Genomic DNA, 19670 nt, shown 5'->3' with positions numbered 1-19670 from the left:
CCAGATTATCTCATAAAGACTAAAATGTTGCCCCTTGAGGTCAGAGGCCATATCTTACTCATCCTAGAGCTTAGCAAAAGACAAAAGTAATGCCATGGATTTTCTCCTGTAATTCATCAGTGACTCTACAGATAGTTCTAGATACTGAACAGATATGGGTATCACCTAAATAAAGTGAAGTACCAACTATAATCATCACAGTATAATAATATACCTCATTAGGGGCAAGTATAAATGTAACTGATAATACCTCAGGTAAGGGGAAAGTATACTAAAATAACTGAAAAGCAAATGCTTTCTGCAAATTCTTGACCTCTTGATTACAAAGCACTGAGATAATTATGCCCAATTGTTGTATCATCATTTATTCACTAAATACTGAATAATTTGTGTCTTTTAAAAGGATTGGGAGACCCTGCTTGTTTTTATGTTGATGTGGTTTTTATTTTAAATGGAGCAATGATGGGATTGTTCTTCATCTATGGTGCATACCTGAGGTAAGACTACTATATTAAAAGAACTTTCAGTGGACTTCCAAGGACTCGCTAACATTTGTTGATTAAATTAAAAAGGATAATGAGATTAGTAGTAGGAAACTGATTAGTAGTAAGAAAGTTTGTAGCTTTATTTTTTCAGAAGCTTAGCCACTATCATGCAGCCAAAAACTAAAGCTGTCACTAAAATAGTATCTTAACCTCACTTATCCTTATGGGGATCTTGTTTTTTATCTGATTAAGAGTCCTTAAAGACTTTAATGAACACATCTCTAGATCTTGTTAACAATGTAAAATTAACAATGTTAGAGGAGATCTTTGGTATTATTAGAAGAAGATTATTTCTAATTTGCTCTGTATATATGAAATAAGAAATCAATAAAAGAAAATGTATGTCACTTGTGGCAGACACGTATTTGACAGCCTATCTTTTTCTCGTAAGGGTACCACAATTTTGTTAGGGATAGCAGTGTGCCCAGTCTCAGGTGATAGGTTGAAATTAACTACAACAATCATGTTTTGTTTCCCACTCTCCATTGCACCTTAGGATAGCCATTAAACTGGCTTTTCCAGTGAAAAATAAGGTGAAATAAGCCTTGGTTATACCTAGGAAAGCATTTGTCTTTCTCACAAAGGGATAGATTCAACTGCCCCCTCTCTATTTCTTTTTACGTTTACTTAGATGTGATGCCTGGAGCTGCTGCAGTCATCTTGCAACCATGAGGGAAAGTACATAAACATATCACATATGTCTGCCCTAACATCCTTGTGTTGCTGAACCAATGCTAATAGACAATATCTTTCATTTTTTTGTTGAACGATATAATAAACATCCATATTATTAGCCACTTTTGTGAGGTATTTGTTTTTTTACAGCAGGATACATGCCTAACTGAACCACCAGCTTTCATTAGTATAATTCTTGAATGCACAACATTTAAACACCAGATCTAATCTTTCAAAGATACTGAGTTTTCATAGGGTCTATGTCTATACAGAGACCAATGTGTGTGTGTGTGTGTGTGTATATGTATATATATACAGGAAGTTTTTGTTTTGGAAGGTTTTCAGCATAAAACACTATCAGAATTAATGAAAAATTAGGACACATTCAACATTGTACCAGTTGTCTTATCCCATAATCAAGAAAAAGTAGTAGCAAATATAAGGATTGGAAAAATTGAAAAAAAGAACCAAGTGTACTTAGAAGCAGATCTCATGATTTTAAGTAGAAAATTTGAAAAATCTATTGGTAAAGTATTAATAAGAAAATTAAAATGCTACTGGATACAAAAATTAATACACATTATAAATCTATATGTTAACATCAAACAAAAAATGAAATTTTAAAAGGATGCCATTTAGAATACCATTGAAAACATGAAATTCTTAAGAATAAGCCTCACAAGAAATAAATATGACCTCTATGGGAAAATTGGAGAACTTTAGTGAGAGACATTTAGGAAGACCTAAATAAATGGAGTACAGTACCATGTTCATGAATTGGAAGACTCAATAATAAAAAGATGAGCGTTATCCTTACTGATTTATAGACTCAGTGTACTACCAATTTTGTTGGCCTTGATAAGCTGATTTTAAAATTATTCAGAAGTGAAAAGGGCCTAAAATAGTCAAGACATTCTTGAAGAAGGTAGGACTTGCTTGTTAAATATTTTTGTATTATAAGGCTAATATAAATATGACAATGATTTTGACATGGCAATAAACAAATAGATCATTGAAATAAAGTAGATGCAGAAGCAGAAATGTACATCTAAAGACTATTGGTATATGACAGAGCAGATACTGTAAATCAATGGGTAATGATAAGCTTGTCAATAAATGGTGCTGGAATAATTAGGAGATCAGATGGAACAAAAGCTGGAACTATATGAAAAACAAATCCCAATTGGGTTAAAAACTCAAGTATGGAAGACAATTATTTATAGGAGAATATCATTAGTTACTTGGGATAAAAAAGGATTTCTTAAACTGCAGAAGTCCAGCCATGAAGAAAAAAGATGATAAATTTGGTGAAAATTTAAATTTCTCAAGACATTATAGAATGAAATAATAATCCAAAAACTGGGAAAAGTTATTGTGAAGCATATAACTAACATAGTAACCAAGCATATATTCATTAATTTGACAAATACTGATTGAATGCCTCCTGTGACCCAGAGCTAACAAAACGATCTCTCATGGAATTGATATTCTAGGAGGTAGACAGAAACAGACAAACAACCCAGTAGAAAAATGCACAAAATATTAATGAATAAGTAATTCCCAGAAGAATTCCAAGTTACCAATAAACATATGTAAAGTGTTTATTTTGGTGAACTACTATCATGAGTTATCAAGAAAATAAGCCACAATGAATACTATTTCACATTCACTAGATTGGCAAAAGGAATTTTTTTCCATGGCAGGTGGACATATAAATTAGTACAACTATTTTGGAAAACCATCATAAATTGTCTAGTAGTTGAAGATGTAGATACTTTATGATTCAGCAATTCCAGTTTAAAAGTATGTACACTTATGAAACTCTTGTACAAATATACCAGGAAGTGTATACTAGAGTATAGCAGTATTTTTTGTAATAGCTCTAAAGTGGAAATAACTCAGATGTCTATCAACAGAGAAATGTACACATGATAGTTTATTAATTTGGAGGAATACTATACAATGAGAATGAATGAGCTATAGCTACACACAACATGGATAGATCTTACAAATGTAATGTTGAATGAATAAAGACAGGCACAAAATGAAAAACGTACTGCTTACCTCCATTTGTATAAAGTCTAAAAATGTAAAATGCTAGTATTATATATATATATATATATATATATATATATATATATATATAGGAGTGGTTATATTGATAATCACAAAAGTCAGGATAGTGGCTATTTCAAGGGGTGGTGGGTGGGAACAAAAGTTGTGATCAATTTTCTGTGTCAATAGCATGGTGGTAACAAGGATATTCACTTTATAATTGTTCTATAAATATCTAGAAAATTTTACACACTTTTCTACATGTATGCCATATAGAAAAAATATATAAGCTTATCAGAATATTTTGAGGGAAAAGGATCACTTCAAGATTATGTTGGCAGGCTTTTAACATGTTCTGTTTTTCAAAGTAGTTTGTATTTCTTATGCCTTTTTTAGTATGGAAAACATTACAAGAGACTAACGCTTCTTAAGATTAATATTTTCCACTGGGAGAACTACCCAAGAGGTGATGGTCTTCTCTGAATTGGTTATGCAGTTCTGGAACAATACAGGATTAGGCTCCAGTTTTTAAGAAGGATAAGTAGCTACAACAAATGTTGGCTCTAAATGTGTCACAAAAACCGAGGAGACTGGAAACGGTGGCATATGGAAAGCAAAGGAAATTGGATTTGGGGCGAAATTTTGTAATTTTTACCCTGGCCACCCTCCCCCACTGGTGCTTAACAAAATGTTAAACATATATAACTTGGTCCAGTCTAAAATTAATTGGTATTACTCCTCTTTTGCTAATCAATACAAGAAATTTTAGAACACTTTGCTTCAAACAGCTCCCTCATCTTAACAGTGATCACTGTGGTTTAGTGCCCATATTACCCCTCGCCAGAAGTCATTACTGTTTATGTTGCCAAATCTTGCTTAGCCTGATCTTCATGTTCCTAGTTTCTATATGCAGCATTTGTTCTTGCTTCTCACACCTTTCAATTTCTTCTTTTTCCAAAGTGAATCCTTTGGATTCCCTTTAGTGAAATCTGTTAATAGTAAATCACTTTCTGTTAACTTTCCTCTTCCTTTGTTTTTGAACTCATTCCTTCCTTCAGTCATTCAAGCAATATTTATTGTCTTTCATATCTGAAGCTGTGGATACAGTAATGAGCACCATACAAAGAAAAAGGCAACTTTATGAAATGGTTCTTAATCTTTGATCATTGGCCATTCTTGATCTGATTTTTGTATTCTACATTGTTTCTTTGGGAGCCAACAAAAGAATATTTATAGTAGCTTAGACAGTTCAAAATCACTGCTAAATGAAAATGCTGGACTCCTGCCTTCATCTCTCAGTCACTGAAATCCAATTTCAAAAGACAAAAAATGCCTCCATTTAGAATATTCAAAGAATTCAGTACACACTCTGAAGTGCTAGCCTGCTTATTAAAAATTATTTTATGTTTATGTTACATATTTTATTTAGAAAATATTTTAAATATAAATATGTTATAAAATTCAGATTATTTTCTATGCTTGCCCATTCAAGACTGAAATACCAATTACATGAGGGTATTTTTGAAATTTTTTACTATTCAATATAGTTTAGTACTATTATACTTTAAATCTGATTATAAATTTTAGGAGATAATTTTGTGAAAAATTCACTGTAATGGAATTAATTATGATTGTATGTTTTTTACAGTGGGACTCAACTTGGAGGTCTAATTACAGTAGTTTGCTACTTTTTCAACCATGGAGAGGTTTGTTTTCTAGAAAACAATTTTTAAGGCATAAAAGGGATGTATAGGAACAAGGAAATATATTCAACAAAACAATATATAATTGCATATTACTTAGGACTTCTCAATATTTTAAAGAACCTTATGTTGTAAGCTGATATTTTAATCCATGTTGATCTATATTTTAACATAATTGGAATTTATGACATGAAATATCTTGCCTGGTTTTTCATACCTATATGTACATTATACATATAATTTGTAGGAAAAGGAAATGATGTACTTGTTTACTTCAGGTATTTTATATATGTTTTACTTCTACCAAACTTTATTGGGAGATGGTTGTTTTCCTCACAATAGAAGACACGAAATTGAAATTTGGAGATTTTATTATTTATCCAAGATTCCACATTCACCACATGATGAAGCTGGGTTTCCCAATCTACCTCTGTCTGGTTCTAAAACCTTGCTTCATGCTGCCTTTTCAAGTACACAAAATGCTAAGTTCAAAATAGAAATTAACTCACTAATTCAGCCAAAAAGGATATGATCCAGACCACCTAAAAGCAGCTCATAAAAAAGTTATTTAGAATATGCTAGATTCTTTCAACAAAAATATTGTGTATAGCATGTGCCAGACTCCATCTTAGATGCTGAGGATATGGCAATGGAAAGAGAGAACCTTACTGCCAGCTTTTGGAAGCAAAATATGTATGTAAAGTTTTTGTTCATGTCTATTGGGAAAGGCAGATAATTGGATAATTTTTAAAAATCAGCTAGACAAAGAAATCATAAAAATTATACAAAGATACCTCAAATATTTTAACTTAAAGCAAAAAATGCCCTATCAGTCACCAATATATTAATGTAAGTGCAAGACCTTTTCTTGGAGAATGTGAGACAGTTGGGTCTGAGCTGACTTTCTTATGCATACTATAATTCATTTTCCAAGGTTTATAATTCTGGTGTATTGGAAGAGGAGCAATAACTTTTAGGACTCTTGGCAAGGTTATGAGTTTAGGTTCTTTCTAGAATTTAAAATTCTGGATATAAAACTTTTATAATAATCTCAGTTATATGTCTTAGAAATAGTTTTAAGCTATACAAAAATTAATACTTTCATTACTTGCATCACATTAGTGATTTCCAAATACTTCTAGCTCTTAGAAATTTACAATCGCCTCTTTTTTTTATTAAGGTATTATTGATACACTCTTATGAAGGTTTCACATGAAAAACAGTCTGCTTACTACATTCACCCATATTATCGAGTCCCCCACATACCTCATTGCAGTCACTGTCCATCAGCGTAGTAAGATGCCACAGAGTTACTACTTGTCTTTTTGCTACACTGTCTTCCGCCTAATCCCCCCCGGACCATGTGTATTAATCATAATACCCCTCAATCCCCTTCTCCCTCCCTTCCTAACCACCTCCCTCACCCCTCCCTTTGGTAACCACTAGTCCCTTCTTGAAGTTAGTTGGTCTGCTGCTGTTTTGTTCCTTCAGTTTTGCTTTGTTTTTATACTCCACAAATGAGGGAGATCATTTGGTACTTGTCTTTCTCTGCCTGGCTTATTTCACTGAGCATAATACCCTCCTGCTCTGTCCATGTTGTTGCAAATGATAGGATTTGTTTCTTTCTTATGGCTGAATAGTATTCCACTGTGTATATGTATCCCCTCTTCTTTATCCATTCATCTACTGATGGACACTTAGGTTGCTTCCATATCTTGGCTATTGTAAATAGTGCTGCAGTAAACATAGGGATGCATATGTCTTTTTGAATCTGAGAACTTGTATTCTTTGGGTAAATTTTTAGGAGTGGAATTCCCAGGTCAAATGGTATTTCTATTTTTCGTTTTTTGAGGAACCTCCATATTGCTTTCCACAATGGTTGAACTCGTGTACATTCCCACCAACAGTGTAGGAGGGTTCCCCTTTCTCTGCATCCTCGCTAGCATTTGTTGTTCTTAGTTTTCAATGCTGGCCATCCTAACTGGTAATATCTCATTGCGGTTTTAATTTGCATTTCCCTGATAATTAGCGATGTGGAACATCTTTTCATGTGCCTGTTGGCTATCTGAATTTCTTCTTTGGAGAATTGTCTGTTCATATCTTCCACCCATTTTTTAATTGGGTTATTTGCTTTTTGGTTGTTGAGGCATGTGAGTTCTTTATGTATTTGGGATGTTAACCCCTTGTCAGATATGTTGTTTATAAATATATTCTCTCATACTGTAAGATGCCTTTTTGTTCTGTTGATGGTGTCCTTTGCTGTACAGAAGCTTTTTAGCTTGATGTAGTCCCATGTGTTCATTTATGCTTTTATTTCCCATGCCTGAGGAGATGCGCTCAGGAAACAGTTGCTCATGTTTATATTCAGGAGATTTTTGCCTATGTTGTTTTCTAAGAGTTTTATGGTTTCATGCCTTACATTCAAGTCTTTGATCCATTTCAAGTTTACTTTTGTGTATGGGGTTAAACAGTAATCCAGTTTCATTCTCTTACATGTAGTTGTCCAGTTTTGTCAACACCATTTGTTGAAGAGGCTGTTATTTCCCCATTGTATATCCATGGCTCCTTTGCCTTATATTAATTGACCATATGTGCTTCGGTTTGTATCTGGGCTCTCTAGTCTGTTCCACTGGTCTCTGGGTTTGTTCTTGTGCCAGTACTAAATTGTCTTGATTAACAACTGTGGCTTTGTAGTAGAGTTTGAATTCGGGAGTGTAATCCCCTCAACTTTAGCTTTGGCTATTTAATATCTTTTCTGGTTCCATATGAATTTTAGAACTATTTGCTCAGTTCGTTAAAGAATGCTGTTGGTATTTTGATAGGGATTGCATTGAATTTGTAGGTTGCTTTAGGCAGGATGGCTATTTTGACAATATTAATTCTTCCTATCACTGAGCACAGTATTTATTTTCATTTATTCTTATCTTCTTTAATTTCTCTCATTAGTGTCTTGTACTTTTCAGGGTATAGATCTTTCACTTCCTTTGTTAGATTTCCCAGGTATTTTATTCTTTTTGATGGAATTGTTTTCCTGATTTCTCTTTCTGTTAGTTCATCATTACTGTAAAGGAATGCAACAGATTTCTGTGTATTAATTTTGTATCCTGCAACTTTGCTGAATTCAGATATTAGATCTAGTAGCTTTGGAGTGGATTCTTTGGGGTTTTTTATACAATATCAAGTCATCTGCAGACAGTGACAGTTTAACTTCTTTCTTACCAATCTGGATGCCTTTTATTTCTTGTATTGTCTGACTGCCATGGCTAGGACCTCCAGAACAATATTGAATAAAAGTGGGGAGAGTGGGCATCCTTGTCTTGTTCCTGATCTTAAAGGAAAAGCTTTCAGCTTCTCGCTGTTAAGTATGATCTTGGCTGTGGGTTTGTCATGTATAGCCTTTATTATTTTGAGGTACTTGCCTTCTATACCCATTTTGTTTAGAGTTTTTATCATGAATGATTTTGATTTTGTTGATGATTTTTCAGCATATCTGGAGGTGATCATGTGGTTTTTTTTGTCCTTCTTTTTCTTGATGTGGTGGATCATGTTGATGGATTTTCAAATATTGCACCATCCTTGCATCCCTGGAATAAATCCCACTTGATCATGATGGATGATCTTTTTGATGTATTTTTGAATTTGGTTTGCTAATATTTTGTTGAGTATTTTTGCATCTATGTTCATGAGGGATATTGGTCTGTAATTTTCTTTTTTGTGTTGTCTTTGCCTGGTTTTGGTATTAGGGTGATGTTGGCCTCATAGAATGAGTTTGGAAGTATTCCTTACTCTTCTATTTTTTGGAAAACTTAAAGGAGGATGGGTATTAGGTCTTCACTAAATGTTTGATAAAATTCAGCGGTGAATCTATCTGTTCCAGGAATTTTGTTTTTAGTTAGTTTTTTTATTACTGCTTCAATTTCATTGCTGGTAATTGGTCTATTCAGATTTTCTGTTTCTTCCTGGGTCACGTTGGAAGGTTGTATTCTTCTAGAAAGTTGTGCATTTCTTCTAGGTCATCAAGTTTGTTAGCATATAATTTTTCATAGTATTCTCTCATAATTCTTTGTATTTCTGTGGTGTCCGTAGTAAATTTTCTGTTCTCATTTCTGATTCTGTTTATGTGTGTAGACTCTCTTTTTTTCTTGATAAGTCTGGCTAGGGGTTTATTTGTATTGTTTATTTTCTCGAAGAAACAGCTCCTACTTTCATTGATTCTTTCTATTGTTTTTTCTTCTACATTTTATTTATTGCTGCTCTAATCTTTATTATGTCCCTCCTTCTACTGACTTTGGGCCTCATTTGTTCTTTTTTCTAGTTTTGTTAATTATGAGTTTAGCCATTCATATGGGATTGTGAGTTTAGCCATTCATATGAGATTATTCTTCTTTCCTGAGGTAGGCCTGTATTGCAATATACTTCTCTCTTAGCATGGCCTTTGCTACATCCCACAGATTTTGCAGTGTTGAATTATTGTTGTCTTTGTCTCCATATAGTGCTAGATCTTTGTTTTTATTTGGTCATTGATCCACTGGTTGTTTACAAGCATGTTGTTAAGCCTCCATGTGTTTGTGGGCTTTTTTGTTTTCTTTATGTAATTTCTAGTTTCATATCTTTGTGATCTGAGAAGCTGGTTGGTATAATTTCAATCTTTTTAAATTTACTGAGGCTCTTTTTATGGCCTATTAAATGATCTGTTCTTGAAAATGTTCCATGTGCACTTCAGAAGAATGTGTACCCTGCTGCTTTTGGGTAGAGATTTCTTTAGATGTCTGTTAGGTCCATCTATTCTAATGTGTTGTTCAGTGCCTCTGTCTGATTTATTTTCTGTCTGGTTGATCTGTCTTTTGGAGTGAGTGGAGTGTTGAAGTTTCCTAAAATGAGTGCATTGCATTCTATTTCCCCCTTCAATTCTGTTAGTATTTGTTTCACATACGTAGGTGCTCCTGTGTTGGGTGCATAGATAATTATAATGCTTATATCCTCTTGTTGGATTGACCCCTTTATCATTATGTAATGTCCTTCTATGTCTGTTGTGACTTTCTTTGTTTTAAAGTCTATTTTGTTTGATACAAGTACTGCAACACCTACTTTTTTTTCCCTATTAGTTGCATGAAATATCTTTTTCCATCCCTTCACTTTTAGTCTATGTATGTCTTTGGGTTTGAAGTGAGTCTCTTGTAGGCAGCATATAGACGGGGTCTTATTTTTTTATCCATTCAGTGACTCTGTGTCTTTCGATTGGTGCATTCAGACCATTTACATTTAGGGTGATTATCAATAGGTATGTACTTATTGCCATTGCAAGCTTTAGATTCTTGGTTACCAAAGGTTCAAGGGCTTTCTTACTATCTAAGAGTCTAACTTAGTTAGTATGCTATTACAAACACAATCTGAAGGGTTTTTTTCCTCCTTTTTCTTCTTCCTCCATTCTTTATATATTAGGTATTGTATTCTATACTCTTTGTCTATCCCTTGGATGACTTTGGGAGTAGTTGATTTAATTTTGCATCTGCTCAGTAATTAATTGTTCTACTTTCTTTACTGTGCTTTTATTTCCTCTGGTGACAGCTATTTAGCCTTGAGAACACTTCCATCTATAGCAGTCCCTCCAAAATACACTGTAGAGATGGTTTGTGGGAGGTAAATGCTCTCAGCTTTTGCTTATCTGGAAATTTTAAAATCCCTCCTTCAAATTTAAATGATAATCTTGCCAGATGTATTCTTGGTCTGAGGCCCATCTGCTTCATTGCATTAAATGTATCATGCCATTCCCTTCTGGCCTGTGTGGTTATTATTGAGAAGTCTGATGATAGCCTGATGGGTTTTCCTTTGTATGTGATCTTTTTTCTCTCTCTGGCTGTTTTTAATAGTCTGTCCTTATCCTTGCTCTTTGCCATTTTAATTATTATATGTTTTGGTGTTGTCCTCCTTGGGTCCCTTGTGTTGGGAGAACTGTGCACCTCCATGGCTTGAGAGACTGTCTCCTTCTCCAAATTAGGGACGTTTTCAGCATTTATCTCCTCAAAGACGATTTCTGTCCCTTGTTTCTCTCTTCTTTTTCTGGTACTGCTATAATACGAATATTGTTCTGTTTGGTTGGTTACACAGTTCTCTCAATATTCTTTCATTCTTAGAGATCCTTTTTTCTCTCTGAGCCTCAGCTTCTTTGTATTCCTCTTCTCTAGTTTGTATTCTATTTACCATCTCCTCCACTATATCTAATCTGCTTTTAAATCCCTCATTGTGTGTTTCATTCAGATACTGTATTCCATAATGATTGAATCTCCAGAATTCTTCTCTGAGTTCTTGAATATTCTTCTATACCTTCATGAGCATGTTAATGATTTTTATTTTGAAATGTCTTTCAGGACAATTAATGAGTTTAGTTTCACTTGATCCTTTTTCTGTGGTTTGTGGGATTTTGGTTTGAACCAGATTCCTTTGACCTTTCATATTTGTATGTGGTGCCCTCTAGTGCCCAGAAGCTCTACTCTCTGGAGCAGCTCGGCTCCTGGTGCAATGTCAAGGGTCGCAGAGGAGCAGTGCTGGTGCCTGGGGGGAAGAAAGAGATGTTTCCTGCTTCCTGGCTGCTGTGCCTGTCTCTGCTACCAGAACAAGTGGGCCAAGCACACAGGTGTAAGCCTCTGTGCTTTGCATTTGTAGCTGCTGTAGTCAGGGCTTCGCTCTGGCTGGCCTGATGCCAGGACAGAGGCTGCCAGGTTCGAGCCAGGTTCACGCTGGCTGGGAGGAAGATGCAGCAGGCTGTGTATCATGGTGGGGGCCTTGGAGCTGTGTAGCCAGCCAGCGGGATGGAGTGCCTGAAGCTCCTGAAAGTTCCCAACCTGCTTGGCACAGTGTGCCTGGACAATTTTTTCCACCTGTCCTTTCACCTTAGCAGTAAGCTCTATGCAATCCTTCCCTCTTTAGCAGCCCTCTCGCTGTTAGGAAGTCTCTCAAATGGCCCACCTTTCTTTTGTCCTGGAGCCGCTGGATGTGGATCCCTGTTTTCCATAAGTGGCTGGAATCTCAGTTTCTCCAGGTATTCCACCTGACTTAGCTTTCCAACCCCACTAATCTCCAGTGCTCCATGCAATGTAGGTTCGTGCTCCCATAGCAGATCTCCAGGGCTGGGTGTTCAGCAGTCCTAGGCCTCCACTCCCTCCCTGCTCCTTTTTTCTTCCTCCTGCCAGTGAGCTGGGGTGGGGGAAGGGCTTGGGTCCCACCAGGTCACAGCTTTGGTATGTTACCCTGTTCCATGAGGTCTGTTCTTTTCTCCAGGTGTATGCAGTCTGGCGCAGCCTTCTTTCTTTGCTCTTTCAGGATTAGTTGTATTAATTATATTTTCATATTATATGTGGCTTTGGAAAGAAGCCTCTGTCTCACCTCTCATGTTGCCATCTTTACTACAATCACCTCTTTTAAAGGTTCTGTTTCACAAATTATGAGATACTCTTAATTACTTATAATGTATGTCTATACTCATTAAACTTGTTATGCATAAACCTTGATGTTTTTGAATGCCCTGGGTAACATTGGTTTACCTACCTTTTAGAGCATGTATACATCCCAGAGTCCTGGGATGCCAGAGCTAGAATGTGAAACTAGATTTTCATTCCCAGAATCCCCACTGCTTCTATACCTACCATATTGTTGTTTTTTGGGTTTCCTTATGCTTGGCTTCATACATCTTTCACTTGTTACTGGACTTGCTGGTTAATGCTCTCTACCTAATGGCTATGTACCCATTAGAAGAGCTCCAAAAACTGAGAAGCTACACCAGAAATTCAGAAATGAATGAGCCTAGTATTAAAATAATTAAATCAACCCACCCATGATTTTTAGATTAATAATGTTTATTGGAATGGAACATAAAGTGAAGTTAACATTTTATTGATTTCAGGCTACTCGTGTGATGTGGACACCACTTCTCCGGGAAAGTTTTTCATATCCATTTCTTGTAATTCAGATGTATGTTTTAACTTTGATTCTCAGGTAATTTTTATTTATAAAATAAATCTAAGTAAATTTTAAGTTAAATTTCTTAAAATATACCTCAACCTACTGAGTTATAGTTACCAAATTAGTTACTTTAAAAATATAGTATCCAGTTAAAAAAAATAATCTAAAATTTCTATGTGAAAATTGCTTTCCACTGAAGAGTCTAGGCTACAGGTTTTAGATATCAGATACCAGAATGTATATGTCCATATATATTTAGTAAAGATTCAAAGGTTTTTGAGAAACTATTACTATTTTTCCCTTCAAAACTAGTGCACTCTCTTTGTTTTTCAATCTGTGGTTTTGATGGGGCATTAATGTATGTTCCATTAAAGAAGTGTTCTATGCACAAATTAATTTGGGAAATCCTCTGTTAGATAAATAAGGAGTATATATATATATATATATATTCATATATTAATGCAAATTTCTGAACTACTGATGTTTCTAGCAGTTCAACGAGAGTTTCATCTCAACTGTTTTTCTTAGTTTTTTCTTAGATGAACTTTTTTTTGCTGGGATTAATTTTATAAGCATTTCAGAAATTAAACAAGTATTAAAAATAGCAACAAAAACCTAAATAACAGAATACTATAAGTAATTTTATCATAGAAATACATTTCATAGAATGGTAGTGAGATCTCTGACTGAATGAAATGGTGATTATTATCTCCTCCAAACACCCAGGGACCCTAGTACTTCATTTACTGGTACCTATCAGGTTCTGCCTATAGTAAAATCATTTGTGTACATGTTTTCTTTCTTCATTAAAACTTTAAATTTGTTAATCAAGCACATGTATACAAATGCCTGCATACACACTTAATGTATTAAAATACCACTGGAAGGAGGGGCCACGCCATATTTATCTTTTTAACCGTGGATCACTTAGCATGTTGCTATGCAGATACTTAAGGCTCTTGTATGTCAGTTTAAAGAAGGTAAATAGTGGCATACTGGGGTGGCCAAGAATCTCCTGATTTATTACCTACATGACAAGCTTTTCTTTGGACTGAATTTGGATTCAGGAATCTGCTTCCCACTCAGATTTCTATGTCTTTGGTCTGTACATTACCTCTCTCAGAGATTATGGTAGAGGAAGCTGCCCGTTTATCCCCACTCTTTCCCCATTAAATTACTAAAATTATGGTTTATTTTCCATTTTTTTTTATTTTTTGAAGTGATATTAGTTTCATGGAATGGTTTCATGAAATGAAATATGTTAATTAGAACATTTAGGATTATATCCTTGATACTTTGTACCTTAGCAAAAGTAGTTCTTCTTTGGTAAATATAAAGTGACTGAGTACTAATGAAGATATTTTGTGATAATATTACTGAACAGTATGTACATTTAAAATTTTGTTTCTGAAAATTTATATACCATAGTACAAATAATTTATCAAAATACAATACAAATTTTATTTTAAAAGTGAGTTTTATTATTTACACAAAATGTTTGCATGTCTTTTTTCATATGGTAAAAAATTCCAAAGCTTTTTGGGTAAAAGGTGTTGTTTATTGATATATATTATACTTTTAGAATGGATAATTTAAACTTTAATTTGCAGTAATTTAACTGTATTCCAAAGTTATCTTTTTAAATCATCATTTTAATTTTTTTGTCTTTAAATTGTTCTCATAGTTGTTAACTTATTACTTCAGTGCTTACACTCTTCTTTGTTGCTTTGTGGAACATAAAAGTGGTGGTATATAAAATCTATTGCTGCTCATATAGGGTAAATACCTTAATGTATGCACAAATCAGTTTCACATTCTATTTTCTTTCCTTGTTGAAATATTAATTTCTAATATCACGCACAGTAAGAGGAGAATAATCTTTTGTGTTTAAAATACTTTACTGATAAACTAGATACAATATTTTGTTTAAAGCTTTCATTCTGATTGTTTCATGCTAAGCATTTTTATAATCCAAATATTTTAAGTTCTTTTTAATGAGCTTTTAAAAGTTACCTGTATTTTGTTGTTTCTTATATTTCTAAGGTAAGGAATCACTAGATTTTTATCATTTGCAAGTAGTCTTTCTGTTTCGTAATAGGCTACTAAACTTACTGGTATTAATTCTCTCCATTAAGGACTTCAGACAATAGTAGAAGGCCTTTCATAGCCCTCTGTATTTCCAATGTTGCTTTTATGCTTCCCTGGCAATTTGCTCAGTTTATACTTTTTACACAGGTAAGATAATTTTAAATTAATTTAATAGTTGAATGCAAGATGTACTTGATTGTTTCTGTAGAAGTTTTAAAATGTGATTATACTTATGCTGTAATAGATTTTCAAAATATGGAGTAATTATAAAGCTTATATACATGTGTAATCTTTTGAAAAATCATGTACTTCAGCATTCTGTTAAAGTACTGATTAGTTAGGCAGATATTAATGATCAACATGAAAAATACTTTTTCCTGTTATTTTAGTTCACAATTTTTCTCATTGGTATTTGAGATAATCTCTAGAAATCTGTCTGTAGATTTTCCTTTTGCCTTAGGAGTTCATTTTAGGTGCCATGCTACACACATTATAAAGGCCAATACTGCTTTTCATGGAGAGGTTTCTACTTCAGTCCAGCTAAATGTTGGCTGTTCGGTCTGAAGAGCAGAATATTACTGGGCACTGTTTCTCAGAGCATTAGTAATGATATTAGTTGAGTGAACTGAGACCACATTCTTTCACTCCAAACAACTAAGTACCTAATGGCAAGAAACTGAGCTGGGGAAGCAGAAAGTAAAAAGTCAGTTTTGATGAAATTTCATGATACTTAAATTTTCCATTAGAGCTCCTCTCTACCTAATAATAAACAGTGATAATAATAATATTCTTTGTTGTCAGTGAGAAATTTCTGCCAAGAAGCCTGTGCTACCAGTTATCTACAAAGAATGAAATTATAACCTCTACTTAATTGGTGCTGCATTTTAAAAGCATAAGCATATTTAAAATATTCTCTCTGCTTTCTTATAGTTGTCCCTTTCAGATTATATAATGGAAATTCTATCATTTTCATTATTTGTGCATTTCAACATCGTAGAATAGATTTCTAATGTGCATTACTTTCTTGCAAGCAAATTTATTAATCCAGTGGTGCTGATGAAACTATTTAAGTGGCTCTTTGGGTGATTTTGATATTGTCTTAAAAGATTTTCAGTCTGCTCAAAAGATGCACTAGGCTTTTAGTTTTTTTTAGTTGAGATATAATTGACATTTTATAAATTTAAGGTATACAATGTGTTGATTTGGTACATTATTGTATTGCAAAATTACTACCCCATAGTGTTAGCTAACACCTCTATCAAGTCACATAATTATTATTTCTTTTCTGTGGTGAGAACATTTAAGATTTAGTCTATTAGCAACTTTGAAGTATATGATACAGTATTGAATATAATCACTATGCGGTGCATTAGAACTCCAGAACCTATGCATCTTCTAGTTGCAAGTTTACCCTTTTCCAACATCTCTTATTTCTGCACCCCCAATACCTGGTAACCACAATTCAATTCTCTGTTTCTACAAGTTTGGCCTTTTTCGATTCCATATATAAGTGACAGCATACAGTGTTTGTCTTTTCTCTGTCTGACTTATTTCACTTAGCATAATTGCTTCAAAGTTATCTATTTTGTCACAAATGGCAGGATTTCCTACATTCTCATGGCTGAATAATATTCCATTGTGTATGTGTGTGTATATACATATATACATGTTCATTGTGTGTGTATATACGTATGTATACATGTGCTCCACATGTATCTTCTTATCCATATGTCCATTGACAGACACTTAGGTTGTTTCTGCATCTTAGCTATTGTGACTTAATGCTGCCGTAAACATGGAAGTGCAGTACCTCTTTGATGTTCTGTTTTGATTTCCTTTGGATATATATGCAGGGGTGGAACTTCTAAATCATATAGTAGTTCTCTTTTCAAGTTTTTTGAGAAACCTCCATATACTTTTTTCCATAGTGGCTGCACCAATTTACATTCTTACCAAAGTGGCCTGAGGGTTCCGTTTTCCTACATCCTCATCAACACTTGTTATTTCTTGTCTCTCTGATAATAGCCATTCTGACTAGTGTGAGGTGATACCTCTTTGTGAATTTCACTTCCATTTCCCTGATAATTAGTGATGTGGAGAATCTTTTCATATGCCTGTTGGCCATATGCATGTTTTCTTTGAAAAAATGACTATTCAGATCCTCTACTCCTTTTTTAATTAGGTTTTTTTAATTAAGTTCCTTTACGTCTTTGTATATTTTGGATATTAATATCTGCTATATGGTCTGCAAATATTTTCTCTCATTCCATAGTTCCTTTTCATTTTGTTGATTATTTCTTCTGCTGTGCCAAATCTTTTTAGTTTGATTTAGCTCTACTTACTGAGTTTTCTGTTCTTGTTGTGCTTTTGGTGTTTAATGGCTCACAAGCTTCTTGGGTGCTTCCCAGGTCTAATCTGAAACTGGCCTTCATACATGGAGGTCAGGGAAAGACTGAAGAAAGAGGTGGGCCACTCGAGACTGGTGTCAGGTTTAATAAGTAAGGGAATTTACAAGGATTATCAGGCAGTGACAAGATGAGTAGATCTCACTGCTCATCTGCCAAACCAGGTTTAGTCATGTATTCCATCCAGTTGGTCTCAATGCACAATCACTATTTTAAGTCTGTGTCGTTGGGACAGCTTCTGGGAGTGGGAAAGGCAAGCACAACTGACATTCCAAGGACAGGGTTGGGGGGTGGGGTGAGAAGTCCCAGATTGTCCAGCTTATGGCTCAACTGGTGGTCATATCTTTTTGATGACCTTCCCCAACTGTGTCACAATCCAAAAAATCATTACCAAGAGCAGTGTTAGGGAACTTATTCCCTATGTTTTCTTCTAGGAGTTCTACAGTATCAGGTCTTGTGTTTAAGTCTCTAATCCATTTTGAGTTAATTTTTTGTGAGTGGTGTAAGGAGTTCAGTTTCATATGAATATCTAGTTTTCCTAACCCATTTACTGAAGAGACTATCCTTTCTCTACCGAGTATTTTTGGTTTCCTTGTGAAATATTAGTTGACCATATATGCATACATTTATTTCTGGGCACTTGATTCTTTTTTGTTACATGAGTTAGTCTTTATGCCAGTCCATACTGTTTTGATTACTATAGCTGGTAGCCTAATAGGGGTTCCTTATAGGTTATAATCTTTTTTCTCTTCCTGCGTTTAGTATTCTCCCTGTCTTTGATTTTTGACAATTTCCCTATAGAATGTGTTAAAAAGGTTGTTTTCAATTGCAATAGTGGGGTGATATTATTAGTTTTGTGAACTTGGATGTCCAATTCTCTCCCCAGGTTTGGGAAGTTCTCATATTACATCTTTAAGTAACTTTTCTGCCTCCTGCCTCTCTTCTCCTAGAACTCCAGTGATTTGTTATTTGATCATTTGTTGGCATTATATAGATCAGGTAGGCTTCTCTCACTCATTTTCATTGTTTTTGTTTGTTCTCCTCTGACAGGTTATTTCAGAGTTCCTATCCTCTAACTCACCTTTCTGTCTTCTGTTTGATATGTTTGAATGTTGATATTCTCTATTGCATTTTTCATTTCACTGATTGAATTCTTAAGGTCCAAAATTTCTATTTTTCTTTTTAATGATTTCTCTCTTTGTTAAGCTTCTGATTTTGTTCATGTATTATTATCCTGATTTCATTGAATTGCCCTTCTGATTTTTCTTGTATCTTGTTGACTTTCCTCAAAACAGCACTTTTGTCTATTGGATGACTCATATGATTCTGTGTCTTTTAGTTCAGTTAGTAGAGGATTATTGAGGTTTTTTTTAATGTCATGTTTTCTTGTTTCTTCCTATTCCTTAGAGTTTTGTGTCGCTGGTTTTTGCACTAGAGATAACAGTCATGTCCTCCAGTCTTTAGTAATTGCCTTCGGGTGGGAGGTATTCTTTGTTGGTTCTGCTTATATCTGGGGCTTTCTCTGACCTTGTATGGATACACCTATTCCATGCTTCTTGCTCCCTCTTTGTGGCAAAACTAATTGAGCGTGTATGCCTTCTAGACTTTACAACTCACTTGGCTGCCTGCTGGAGATCTTCTGTTTTCCAGAAGGTGGTGCTACACCTCCAGTTTGTGGTTTCTCCCTTGCCCACAGACCCTGGCCTGTTTTCTGTGTGAACAGCTTATCTGCTAGAGCTTGTTCACCAGGCTACCTAAAGGAGCATGCACAAAGAGCTGGCTGCAAGGTTGGGGAGATGTGGGTTTAATTAATGCTCGGGGGGTTATCAGGGGGCCTGTGGGCCAGGTGGGGATCCTTGAGTGAGTTTTTCCCAGCAATTGTTGGACTGGTTCCTGCTGGAGTCCTTGAACAGTCGGAAGGAACCACATCCTCTTAATGCTCTCTGATGTTTGTCTCTCTTTTTCAATTTTTTCCTTCCCCCAAGTCATGGAGATCTCACCTCACTACTCTGGGTGCTATAGGAGAGAAATGTTTTTACCCAAAAGTGTTCTGAACATTTGTGGAAAACAAGCCCTCACTCACCATTCTCCCTTTCTCCTGTGGGAGAGGTTGCTTTGGCCAGTTCAGCCTCTCACTGTGCCACATCTGGAGAGGGGTAGTGCTGGCAAAGTTCCTCTTATTTTCTCCAGGGCATCCAGACTTATGTATATATATATTTGCTTCAGTGGAGTGCTGGAGC

General features: G+C 34.9%; 1 protein-coding gene across 1 annotated transcript in view; it reads left to right on the top strand.

The window, feature by feature from the left end:
- Positions 1 to 19670, top strand: part of DPY19L2 (dpy-19 like 2) — a 104539-nt gene that overhangs the window by 34408 nt on the left and 50461 nt on the right. The window contains 4 exon segments of the mRNA XM_036897494.2: positions 404 to 497; positions 4924 to 4981; positions 12879 to 12970; positions 15073 to 15172. Coding sequence (XP_036753389.2) covers positions 404 to 497; positions 4924 to 4981; positions 12879 to 12970; positions 15073 to 15172 — 344 coding nt within the window.

This window comes from Manis pentadactyla, chromosome 7 (assembly GCF_030020395.1).
Source record: "Manis pentadactyla isolate mManPen7 chromosome 7, mManPen7.hap1, whole genome shotgun sequence".
NCBI classification, from domain to species: domain Eukaryota; kingdom Metazoa; phylum Chordata; class Mammalia; order Pholidota; family Manidae; genus Manis; species Manis pentadactyla.
Note: the sequence above shows the minus strand (reverse complement) of the source record. Positions and strands in the feature narration are given on the sequence as shown.